Source organism: Sorex fumeus, unplaced genomic scaffold, assembly GCF_029834395.1.
Source record: "Sorex fumeus unplaced genomic scaffold, SorFum_2.1 ptg000128l, whole genome shotgun sequence".
Taxonomy (NCBI): domain Eukaryota; kingdom Metazoa; phylum Chordata; class Mammalia; order Eulipotyphla; family Soricidae; genus Sorex; species Sorex fumeus.
Genome location: NW_026606185.1, coordinates 24,417,195 through 24,429,331, shown reverse-complemented (window position 1 = coordinate 24,429,331; position 12,137 = coordinate 24,417,195). Strand labels below are relative to the sequence as shown.

At 40.6% G+C, this 12,137-nt stretch overlaps 1 protein-coding gene across 1 annotated transcript in view; it reads left to right on the top strand.

Annotated features, from left to right (window-relative positions):
• The window catches only part of USP14 (ubiquitin specific peptidase 14), a 40,353-nt gene that overhangs the window by 5,261 nt on the left and 22,955 nt on the right, over positions 1 to 12,137 (top strand). Inside the window, exons 2-4 of the mRNA XM_056137916.1 lie at positions 1,096 to 1,241; positions 4,995 to 5,027; positions 6,720 to 6,824. Coding sequence (XP_055993891.1) covers positions 1,096 to 1,241; positions 4,995 to 5,027; positions 6,720 to 6,824 — 284 coding nt within the window. The remainder of the gene's footprint in view (positions 1 to 1,095; positions 1,242 to 4,994; positions 5,028 to 6,719; positions 6,825 to 12,137) is intronic.

The following is a 12,137-nucleotide window of genomic DNA, read 5'->3' as shown; positions in this document are numbered from 1 at the left end:
ATACCCAGCCTAACTCAGACCTTACTCCTGGCTCTGTACTCAGGGACCACTTTTGGTAGTACTTGGGAACCTTATGGAATGTCAAGGCTCAAATCTGGGTCAGCTGCGTGGCAAGACAGCTGCTCTACATACTATACTCTCATTCTAGCCCTGGATCCTTTTGTTGTTGTTTTGGGCTACATCTGGTAGTGCTCGGCAGACCATATGGGGTGCCAGGGATTGAACCTGGGTCTATCACTTGCAAGGCAAAAACCCTACCTGCTGTACTATCTCTCTCGCCTCTGGTCCTGGATTCTTAATGTTTGATCACCTCTGTTTTTTGAAGCGTAACAGATTTATTTGGAAGTTCTGAGAAAGGGGGAGTAAGAGAGTGTGAGGGGCAGGGAGGGGGGGATGAGAGGGAGGGAGGGAGGGGGAGAGAGAGAGAGAGACAGAGAGAGAGAGAGAGAAGGAAGGTGCTCAAGAGAGAATGTGGGTTTCTTCAGAGTGGAGAGGTAGCCCCAATGCACATCCCAGTGTTAGTAATGAACGTGTGAACATACACATCTCAAAAAGGGAGATTGGGCACCAGATGCGCCTCTTTGACTCCCTCTTAACTAATGAACTTCTTTTCAGTTCTCCCACATCTTATTTCCATAGCATGTGTTCCTTTACCTGTAGTACGTAAGTTGTTAGTCAGAATTATTTTTCTAACTTTTCTTTCGCTTTTTTGTTTCAAGAGTCTGAGTTTAACAGTTATTTTAATGACATTTTGAAATTTGATCCAACTTTTTTAACTTCTGGAAAATATTTCATTGTGATCATACTTGGCAGAGTATTTAAGAAAACTTGAATATTTGCTAATTTTGTGACAATAAATTATAACAAGTCTCAGTTTCTTTGCTTATAAAGTGAGAAACTAAGTTAGATTCATTAACTTTATTCAGGATCTGCTGCATTGAAGTCATTCCTGATTAGGAAGGATTGAGTATAAAAAGATGATTGGTAACAATTTTCCTTTTTACAGACTAGCTTAATAGACTCCTGTGGACCTTCTAAATCTAAAGTCTTGGCATTGTATAAGAAAAAATAAAATAAATCATGTTTCCTTTGCAGTTACTGTGAAATGGGGAAAGGAGAAATTTGAAGGTGTAGAATTGAACACTGATGAGCCTCCAATGGTGTTCAAGGCTCAGCTTTTTGCACTAACTGGAGTCCAACCGGCCAGACAGAAAGTTATGGTAAAAGGAGGAACATTGAAGGTAAAGTTTTGGTCAAATTTTCACTACATAAAATTTTTTACATAATTACTAAAAATTACATGAGAAATTGTAGCTTTTCAGATATTTGTATTTGTTGAAAGCACTATATAATCTGAGGTAAAAGAACATTGTAGTAATTGTACTGCAAGTACAGAGCACTCTATTAGGACTAGAGAGAGTACATGAGGTAAATTACTTGCCTTGCAAACTGCTGTACACCCCTCCCCCAAGTTCTATCCCTGGTTGATATATTGTCCTTTGAGCACAACCAGAAGTAGCCCTTGAATACTGTCAGGTATGTTCCAGCCCCCACCCTCAAAATTAAATCACTGCATTATGAAAGCATCATTAATGTTATTTTAGGGACTGGAGAGATAATTCAAAGAGCTCGAGCATATGCCATGCTTGCTGGCATGTAGGCCCTGAGTTTTATTCCTGCTGGTCCCAGCATCTCTGGACCTGAGTACTGTATTGCCGGACCCAGCAGTGAACCATCTGTCCTGTATAACTGAGTATTACCAGGAATTGCCCACAGTCCCCTTGAACACTGTTTAGGAGGTTTTCCTCCGGTAAAAGCACTGTAACACTGTCCTCCCGTTGTTCATTGATTTGCTCGAGCGGGCCCAGTGTGAGACTTGTTACTGTGTTTGTCATATCAAATACGTCACGGGGATCTTGCCAGGCTTTGCCATACTGGCGAGATACTCTTGGTAGCTTGCCTGTAAAATCATTTGCTTTAATTTTGTAAATCATTGATTATATCAGTGACTACCTCTCTAGGGATCAGAGCAGTTAGGTATCTCCCAGTTATCTGTATATATACATTTTTAGTAAGTGTGATGCACAGCCTGTTCTGCCCAGGGCTTCCTCCTTGCTCTGTGCTCAGAGGTAACTCCTGGAGGGGGACCTGTTATATTAGATTCCAGGGATTAAAGCTGGATCTCCTCTGCAGGGCAAGTGCCTTACTTGTCTGTACGATCTCTTGGGCCTCTATTGTTATTGTTTTTAATCTCTTTTCAGTAAAGGCATGTTGGAAGTTTTAATTTTATTAAGCAGTATAAAATCTATTTTTATGCCCTTAGCATTTCTGTTAGAGATTTGGAAAATTTTGTTTGTTAAATGCAAAATACGGTGCCAGAGCCATAGTGCAGTGAGTAGGAGTTTTTGCCTAACATACGGCTGACCCCGGTTCAGTTTCCAACCTTTGCAATGATCCCTGAATGCAGAGCCAGAAGGAAGCCTTGTGTGCTTCTTGGTGTGGCCCCCAAACCAGAAAATAAATAAATTTTTAAAAATGCAGAACAGGGGCCAGAGAGACAGTAAAATAGATAAGGTGCCTGCTTTGCATGTGGTTGATCCAGGTTTGGCACCTGATGCCCCATATGGTCTCCTGAGCACCACCAGGTGTGACCCAAAAACAAAAACAACAAAGCAGTATGTGTTTTTTTAAAATTTTTTTTTTAATTGAATCACTGTGAATTCCAAAGTTACAAAGTTATTCATGATTTAGTTTCAGTACCAATCCCTTCACTAGTGTCAACTACTTCCTCCAGTGCTCTGGTTTGCCTCCTATCCCACCAGCCTGCTTCTCTGGCAGGCACTTGTTTTTCCATTTCCCCCTTTTAGGCATTATGGTTTATAATACTGTTACTGATGGAGTGTCTATGCATATCACTTTACCTTTTTTCAGTACCTAGTCCTGGTCCAGAGTAACCAGTTCCCTCTATCACTGTCACAGTGGAGCCTTCTGTGACCTAGGACCCCTGTTGCCCCAACAGGCAAGCTTGTTTCTGTTGCTTTTGGTTACTCCCCTGCTGTGTTTCTTTATAGCATACATATGAGTGATCTTATTCTTTGACCCTCTCCCTGTGAGTCATTTCACCCATCCTCTCCAGATCCATTCATGTATCAGCAAATTGCATGACTTGTTTTCTTACTGTTGGGTAGTCCACTATGTACATGCACCATAACTTCTTTATCAGGTCACTTGTTCTTGGAGCACTTGGGTTGTTCTAAATTTTGGCTTCTGTGAATAGTGCTGAAATGAACATAGGAGTAAATTTTTTTTAATTAAGTAAATTTTATTTTTTAATTTTCTGGGGTATTTGAGCCATACCCTGTGATGCTAAGGATATCTCACTCTGTGCTCAGGGATAACTCTTGACCATATGTGGTCTGGAGACCAAACTGAGGTTGGCTGTATGCAAAGCAATACAACCTTACCCCTGAACTGTCTCTAGCCCTGAATTTCAGAAATGAAAGTTATAGGTGAGAAGGCAACACCAGAGACTTAAATAGCAGCAAGTAGGGTCTTGCAGTTTACATGTTCAGATAAGTTTTATTTCATAGCTTTGTATCATCTTAGATAGGTGATCTTGGGGGGAGTGTGTATAATTATGAATCCTTATAATGAGCAATAATATCTTCTAAACCTCGAAGAGATTTTAGGAAGTCATCATTCCACTTTGAAAGAGGTAGTCCAAAGAGGTAATTAGTGAGCCTGAATGTTTGGCACATTTTGTACAAAGAAAGGGAGAGATAGTACAGCGGGTAGGGCTCTTGCCTTACACACAACTCACTTGGATTAGATCCCTGGCACCACATAGTGTGTCCTTGAGCCCCATGTCAGGAGTGATCGCTGAGCTCAGAGTCAGGATTAAGCCTGAGCGCTGCTGGGTCTGGCCCAAAGACAGAAACAAGAAAAGGAAAAGATTTTAAGAGAAGGTAACAGAAGGGAGAAGTCAGAACTTCCTGGATTATGGGAGGATTCTCCTTAAAGCAAGGTTCTCTCATTGAATATAATTAAGGGTTAGTTTGCTTCTGGTAGTATGTTAAGTCAGGCTTACTCTTTGGCATAATTCTATTTTTAAAATAGGGACCTCATAAGCAGAATTGTAGGGATTGCCAGGACTCCCCTGTCTGGCAAACGTTTTTTTGTTTGTTTTTGGCCCACACACAGCTGTGCTCCAGGCTTATCCCTGGCTTTGTGTGCAGGGATCATTCCTGAAAGTGCCAGGGAACTATATATACCAGGTGCTGGGAATTGAATTGAATTAACCTTGGTGAAGGAAACCTTGGTGAAGGAAGTGCCTAAAACCCTGTGCTGTCATTCTAGCCCTTGATTGGCATGATTTGTTTTTTTTTTAATCCACTTTCATTCTTGATAGTGTCTCGGTTTGAGATAAATTATATAATCACTTTAATATAGAGCCTTATTTCATAAGTTTCTCTTCATTTTTTGTTACATAAGCTGGTTATAGCTGTTGGTTCCAAATATGCAGAAAATTAGCATCTTGTCATTTGTAATCAGTCAAGTGTATGTTAGGGGCCTCTAAATTTACCGTGCTTTGGAGTGTATTTCATGATGCAATTTAGGCATTTGTTAGAATGATTGGCTTCAGCACGTGTTTCCCCACCCTTTAAAAATATTTAATTAGTAAGGCTGGGGAGATAGATAGCTTAAAGGACTGAGTGCCTGCTTTGCATGCAGGAGGCCTGGGTTTAGTCTTAGTACGGCATGTTCTTTGGAACTCACTAGGAGTAGACCGAAGTCCATAGCTGGGAATAGACCCTGAACATAATTAATAATCAGCCCCCACAAAAGCAAAAGCAACAGGAAACTGGTAGTAACTTAGTAATTCTCCTATAGAAAAAAAGATTCTATTTTGAAGTATCTTAAAACGAGTTTATTAAATTACATGCAGATTGTACAGACAGAAGTCATTAAATTTTTTTTCTTTGTTTTTAAAACAGGATGATGATTGGGGAAATATCAAAATAAAAAGTGTAAGTATTTTAGAAATACTTAAAATGCAGTTTTTAAATTATATCAAAATGCATTACATTTGTCTTCCATGTTTATATCTATTCCTTGCATCTTCTAGTGATTTTGTTGTAGTATTTTTTTCTGTTATTTTTGCACATGCTATACAAAATTGTTCATGATCCATTTTTTCTAGGCATTTGGTGTTCCAACACCATTCCCACCACAAAGTGACAGAGGTGGAATCGCGGGAGAGTGTTAGATACTCCCTGGGCCTGTCCCCATAGCAGGCACAAAATAATTTATGTTATATTGCTTGTTACAACTAAATAGCTAATGGAATTATCAAAATTTATGTCAGTAAAGGAAAATCTGTGAAAATTATTATATCTCACTTTGGAGTCATTAAGTCCTTGTAGGAGGACTGTTGCTAGTTGAGCCTTCTGTGTTAACGGTTTTTGTTTGTTGATCCTAGTTGATTTCTATTTTAATTTCCCATCTAATTTGGTGTGTTTCTGGGACCTCTCTGACCTTTGTCTCATATTTTCAGTGATAATGAGTGAGATAAATAAGACATTCCCAGTGCTCATTTCAGGTTAATGAGATTAGGGTAAAGTATCTTCATTGTCCTTCTGTTATGTGGAATGTTACATTTGTATTGACTGTGAGTATTCCCTTAGATTAGTAAAGTGTTAAGTTGTAACCCAGTGGATACTCCTTTGTTTTTGGACTGCTCATGGTGGTGCTGGGTCTTACTTCTGGCTCTGTGCTCAGGAGTGAGACTTGGGGATTCATGGGGTGCCTGGGATTGAACCCTGTTGACCATGTGCAAGGCTAGGCTAGTTTCTGTTCACCTGTTCTATTGCTTTGGCTCCACATTGGATGCTTCAGAGTCATTTTATGTGTTTGGTTTGATATTTTCAAACCTACCCACTTCAAACATGTAAATGTTCTACAATACACACTCATTGAAAGAACATTATTAGTGCTTAGTTTATTAGGTGATTAATGAATGATGCTAGTGAGTCTTTTTTTTTTTGATGCTAGTGAGTCTTAATGATTAATTGAGGGATTTCTTCCTTTTTAATATTGTCGACATTCTCAATATTTTAATGTGTAGTTTTTCACTTAGCTCTATTGAGGCATCATTTACATTATTTTTAGTGTACAGTTCGATGAGTTTATGTAGGCTGATACTACCATAAGGCCTGCCACTCAGAAATTTTCTACTGGGTCTTTGCAGAGAAGCAGGTGACCTGTTCTGGAGTAAGGTAAAGGTAAAAGGTAAAGGCCCTCCCGTTGATCGTCGATTTGCTCGAGCGGGCCCAGTAACGTCTCCATTGGAGACTTTGTTGTTACTGTGTCTGGCATGGAATACTCTCGGTAGCTTGCCGGGCTCTCCGAGAGGGGCGGAGGAATCGAACTCGGGTCGGCCATGTTGGCCGCGTGTAAGGCGAACGCCCTACCGCTGTGCTATCGTACTGTTCTGGAGTACTTTGTTTTTATTATTTAACAATGTAATGGTGTTACGTATATTTAGAATTGCTTAATCTTCACCACAGTCCTACATAGAACTTATCTGTCACCCCAGATAGATTTACCTGTGTTGGCAAATACGAACGTGCAATATGTGCTTTTCTGTATCTGGTTTCTTCACTGTACATAAATATGATTAACTTCAGAACATTTTTATGATTTTATTTTTTTTTAAACAGGGAATGACTTTACTAATGATGGGTTCAGCAGATGCTCTTCCTGAGGAACCATCGGCTAAAACTGTCTTTGTAGAAGATATGACAGAAGAACAGTTAGCATCTGCTGTAAGACATGCCACATTTTATGTATTTGATCTCTGATTTTCAGAAGTATAGCTATTAAGATATCTTTGAGAAAGTTGCATCTAATTGTTATTATTATTATTATTATTTTTTGCTTTTTGGGTCACACCTGGGAATGCACAGGGGTTACTCCTGGCTTTGCACTTAGGAATTACTCCTGGCAGTGCTCAGGGGACCAAATGGGATGCTGGGAATTGAACCCAGGTCAACCGCATGCAAGGCAAAAGCCCTACCCAATGTGCTATTGCTCCAGCCCCTCATCTAATTTTTAAGATTTAATTATTAATATCCAGATGTATGCTTTTAGCAGTGAATCAGTAGATGATTTTTTTTTTTAAATTGAAGAGTCCTTTTATAATGGATAGTTAATAAAATGAGTGCTTTTGATTATGTTTTGTTTTGGGGCCATACTGGCTGAATTCAGTACTTACTTCTGGCTTTGCACTCAGGGATCACTCCTGGTGAGGCTTAGGGAACCATATGGGGTGCCAGGGATTGAACTTGAATTAGATGCGTGCAAGGCAAGCATCCTATCCACTGTGACTATCACTCTGGCCCCTAAATAGTACATTTTTATTGGTTTTGCTTTCATGGCTTCCATGTATATTTAGGCTTCACATATATGTAACATTAAATACAGTTTGTAATGCAGGGTTTATGCTTTTAAACTTCAAAGCTGATGTGTAAGTATTATAACTAGACAAGGTTTGTTGTAAGTAGATACACACTTGTGTCTGGAAGATAGCACAATTTTTTTTTATTATTAAAAAATTTTTTAATAGTGAGACATCATGAGGTACAGTTGCAGACTTAACACATTTTTGTGCTTGGGTTTCAATTATACAATGGTCAAATACCCATCCCTCCACCAGTGTCCATTTCCCACCACCGCAGATCCCGGTATCCCTCCCACCCCCCATCCCCCCATCCCACCCTGTCTCTGTGGCAGGGTATTCCCCTCTGTTCTCTCTCTCCTTTTGGGTGTTGTGGTTTGCAAAAAAGATATTGAGTGGCAATCGTGTTTGGTCTATAGTCTACTTTCAGCATGCTTCTCCCATCCTGGGAGGATCCTCCCAACACCTTTATTTGGTGTTCCCCTCTTTATCTGAGCTCCCTTTTCCCCTAGTATGTGTGGTTGTCTTCCAGGTCATGGAGTAAAATTCCTGGTACTAATCTCGGCCATTCTTGGGTGTTAGTCTCCTATTTTGTTACTTTATGTTCCCCAGATGAATGCAATCTTTCTATGTCTATCCCTTTCTTTCTGAGTCATTTCGCTTAACATGATACTTTCCATGTAGTACCACTTGTATGTAAATTTCGTGACTTCGTCTTTTCTAACAGCTACATAGTACTCCATTGTGTAATGTACCAAAGCTTCTTTAACCAGTCATCTGTTCTCGGGCACTCAGGTTTTTTCCAGATTCTGGCTATTGTAAAGAGGATAGCACAACTTTTAAGTGTTTACTATTATAGGAAAATAGAATCAGAGAGGTTAAAAATTTAAATGCTGAAATACTTAAATTCTTAAGACTTTCCATGTGGAAAATGTGTAAAATCTATTCTTGTTTATTTGTTTTTGGAGCGCACCCAGCAGTGGTAAGGGCTTACTCCTGACTCTGCTCAGGAACCACTACCATATGGGATATCTGGAATCAAACTCAGGTCTGCTATAATCAAGGCAAGCGCCCTACCAGCTGTACCATCTCTCTGGTCCCTCAATTTAGATGCAGTGCCCCTTAATTTAAATGCAGAGTTTGGTTTAGAAGCTGGCCAATACGTATTTGTCACATTTGTTTTGTTCTCTTTTTTTCTTTTTTTGTGATGCTGGGGGTCAAATGCAGGACTTCAGATGTGCAAGGCATGTCGTTAGTTGCTGAGCTATATTCCTAGCCTGCCAACAATTTTCCAGCCATTTATCTCGCCCGCATGGCAGAACCTGGCAAGCTTTCCATGGCTTATTCGATATGCCAAAAACAGTAACAAGTCTCACAGTGGAGACGTTACTGGTGCCTGCTTGAGCAAATCGATGAACAACTGAAGGACAGTGCTACAGTGCAGTGCAGTGCTTACTGCTTCCATAATGCCATTTTTGTTTTGGATGTATGTCTGCATATTTTGCTTCTTTGTTCTGATGGTAAGAAGGTGAACAGTAAGATTGTTCTCTTACTATTTTCTTGGAGAATAGTTGTCAGCATGATGCTTGTGAATTTTCTTTTTAGAAATAAAACTTACCATAGGTGAAGGTTAATATAGATTTGTACTAGTTGGTAAATTGTACTTGCTTCAAAGTATGTATGAACTTTAGCATTTTCTATAGTACTTCCTTACTTAACATCATTGGTAGGTTCTAAGAAACTGAGTTTTTTTTTTAAAAAGTGTTCAACAAAACCAATTTTGCTGTAGGCTAATTGGTGTCAACAGGCAGTAAGTCCTGTAGAGCATTTCTGGTCACAAAGCATCATCATACTTAAATAATGAGCCCCAAACACTTGTGGTATTAAATAATAATTTGGCATCATTCATTCTTCACTTAATTCAGGGTTGTAGGTGGCAGAATTCAGTCGTGGCAGCCCAGAACAGGGTGGAGACAACCCTGAACAGGATACCGTTCATTAGTGCACCCACTTACTCACTCACTTACTCATCCTGGGACAGCTTTGACACTCATGTTCCTACTGTGCACGTTTTCAGGACGTGGGAGGAACTGGAGTGCAGAGAGAAACCCACACAGATGTAGGCAGAATGTGCAAATGTGCAGACTCCACACAGCTAAGCCACACGGTGGTTTACAGAGTTGTTCATGATGATTTGTTACAGATATTCAGCATTCCAACACCAGTCCCAGCCATTGCACCTCCCACCACCATTATATTCAGTTTTTCCAACTACCCCTTAAACCTGCCCCAATATAGGCCCTCAGAATGTTATTTTATGTTGTTTAGAAGAAAGTTGGTGAAGATTGTTACTTTTTTTTTGCTTTTTGGGTCACACCCAGCAATGCACAGGGGTTATTCCTGGCTCTGCACTCAGGAATCACCCCTGGCGGTGCTCAGGGGACCATATGGGATGCTGGGAATCGAACCTGGGTTGGCTGCGTGCAAGGCAAATGCCCTACCCACTGTGCTGTTGCTCCAGCCCCAGAAGATTTTACTTCTTACCATGGAGCCGTTAAGCCTTTGTATATTCTTAAGGTGTTGTTACAGGTTAAGCCTCATATTAGTTTATATTTTGTTAATCAAGATTGGTTGCCTTCTGCATTACATCCCATCCGATCTGGTGTGTTACCAGGAGGTTCATCAGTGTTGTGGAGTTTGAGATGTTGTACAGCCGCAAATGTGGCCAGGTAGTCCAGGATGTCAACGTTTTTAATGGGGTAATACAGCTGGCGTTAAAGTTTTAACTGGATAGTAGCTTTGGGGCATGTGCATGACTGTAGGGTCTTATGGAAGTACAAGGAGACTGGAAATAGTCCATTCTGACTCTGTGAAAGCCTGGAGATTCCAGTCAAACCCCGCATCTCTTAAGTTTTTCAACAGATTAATTTCTGGATGAGGCTCATCCAAGCAGTGACTGAGTCCATCTGGAAGCATGGCGACGATTGTGGAGTGTGGAAGTTTTTGGCTGCTGAACCTCTGTGTGGGCGGGCAATGAACTCACCTGACCCCCCTCCTAGTTATCCCAGAGGACTCAGCCTTATGCAGTGTCCAGAAGAACCTTTGCAGCTTGTTGATCTCTTTTAAAGTTCTCATGAATCTCTGGTTCATGGCCCACTTGGCGCCTAGGCAGTTCATAGGCATGAAGGAAGGGCATGGGCCTTCCTGAAGTCCCCTTTTGTTTTACCATCTCACCTCCCCCCCACCCCCGCCGCCTTATTTCTGGTGGTGCTATAAATGAATCTAGGCCCTCACATACAAGGCTGCAAGGCAGGTGCTGTACTCCTAATCTTTAGTCCTGATACAGTCACATTATTGAATAATACCCTGAAAACAGGAAGCAGAATCTCTAATGAAAAATTTGAAGTTTCTAGTTAATGCATATCAGATTTGCATTATGAATCATAAATTGGACATTTAGTTCATACACACCGCACTTTGAGGGATGGGGGAATTGGGTCACACTCACCAGTACTTAGGAACTTGATCTCTGTGCCCTAAAGTGACCCTGGGCAGGTACTCAGGGACCAAACCTGGTCCCACAGATTCAAAACAGAGTTTGGCTATTGTGGTCACATGCAGGGCAATTGACCTATCTCCTGTACGATCTCTGCAGCCCACAAATCACCCTTTAAAAATTATGGTCCTTATAGTCATAGTTGAATGGTATTTATTATATTCACAAGATTGTGCAACCATCACAACAATCTAATTTTACTTTCTTCCCTTTAAAAAAACCCCTCAAACTAATTAGCAGTCACACTTTTTCCACATAAAGTGATTGCCAACTATTAATTTCTTTTCTGACTTAGACATTTTGCCTATTTTTAGACATGTAATATAAGCAAAGATGTATACTATGTGGGCTTGTAGTAGTGCACTATTTTACTTAACATAATGTTTTTTTAAGTACATTCACATTGTAGCATGTGTCAGTACTTTTTCCCTTTTTTATTTCATTGTATGGATAAACCAGAGCAATAGCACAGCGGGTAGAGCGTTTGCCTTGCATGCCGGCCGGGTCGGCCAACCCAGGTTCGATTTCTCTGCCCCTCTCAGAGAGCCTGGCAAGCTACCGAGAGTATCTCGCCTGCACAGCAAAGCCTGGCAAGCTACCTGTGACGTATTTGATATGCCAAACACAGTAACAAGTGTCACTATGGAGACGTTACTGGGCCCACTAGAGCAAATCGATGAACAACGGGAGGACAGTGACTTTTAAAATTCATCCATCAATTTATAGATATTTGAATTATTTTCTCTTTTTAGCTATACTGTTTTTTTTATTAGTTTTTCATTTTTGTTTTTAAGTTTTTGGCTCACACTAGCAATGTCCAGGTGTTACTCCTGGCTCTGCACTCAGGAATTACTTTAGGCATTGCTCCGGGAACCATCTAGGATACTGAGGGTCAAATCTGGATTGGGTATATGCATGGCAAATACCTTATCCACTATACTATGTTTCCAACCCCTGTAATGACTAGTGTTGCTGTGAACATGTAAGCCCAAATTTTTGTGCACTTGATGTTTTTTTGGGAGGGGGCAGTAGTAAGGGAGGGGCTTGTGTCCCACCTGGCAGTGCTTGGGGGCTGTTTCTGGCTCTGTGGTTGGGAATCTTTGAGTTCATGCAGTGCTGGGAATC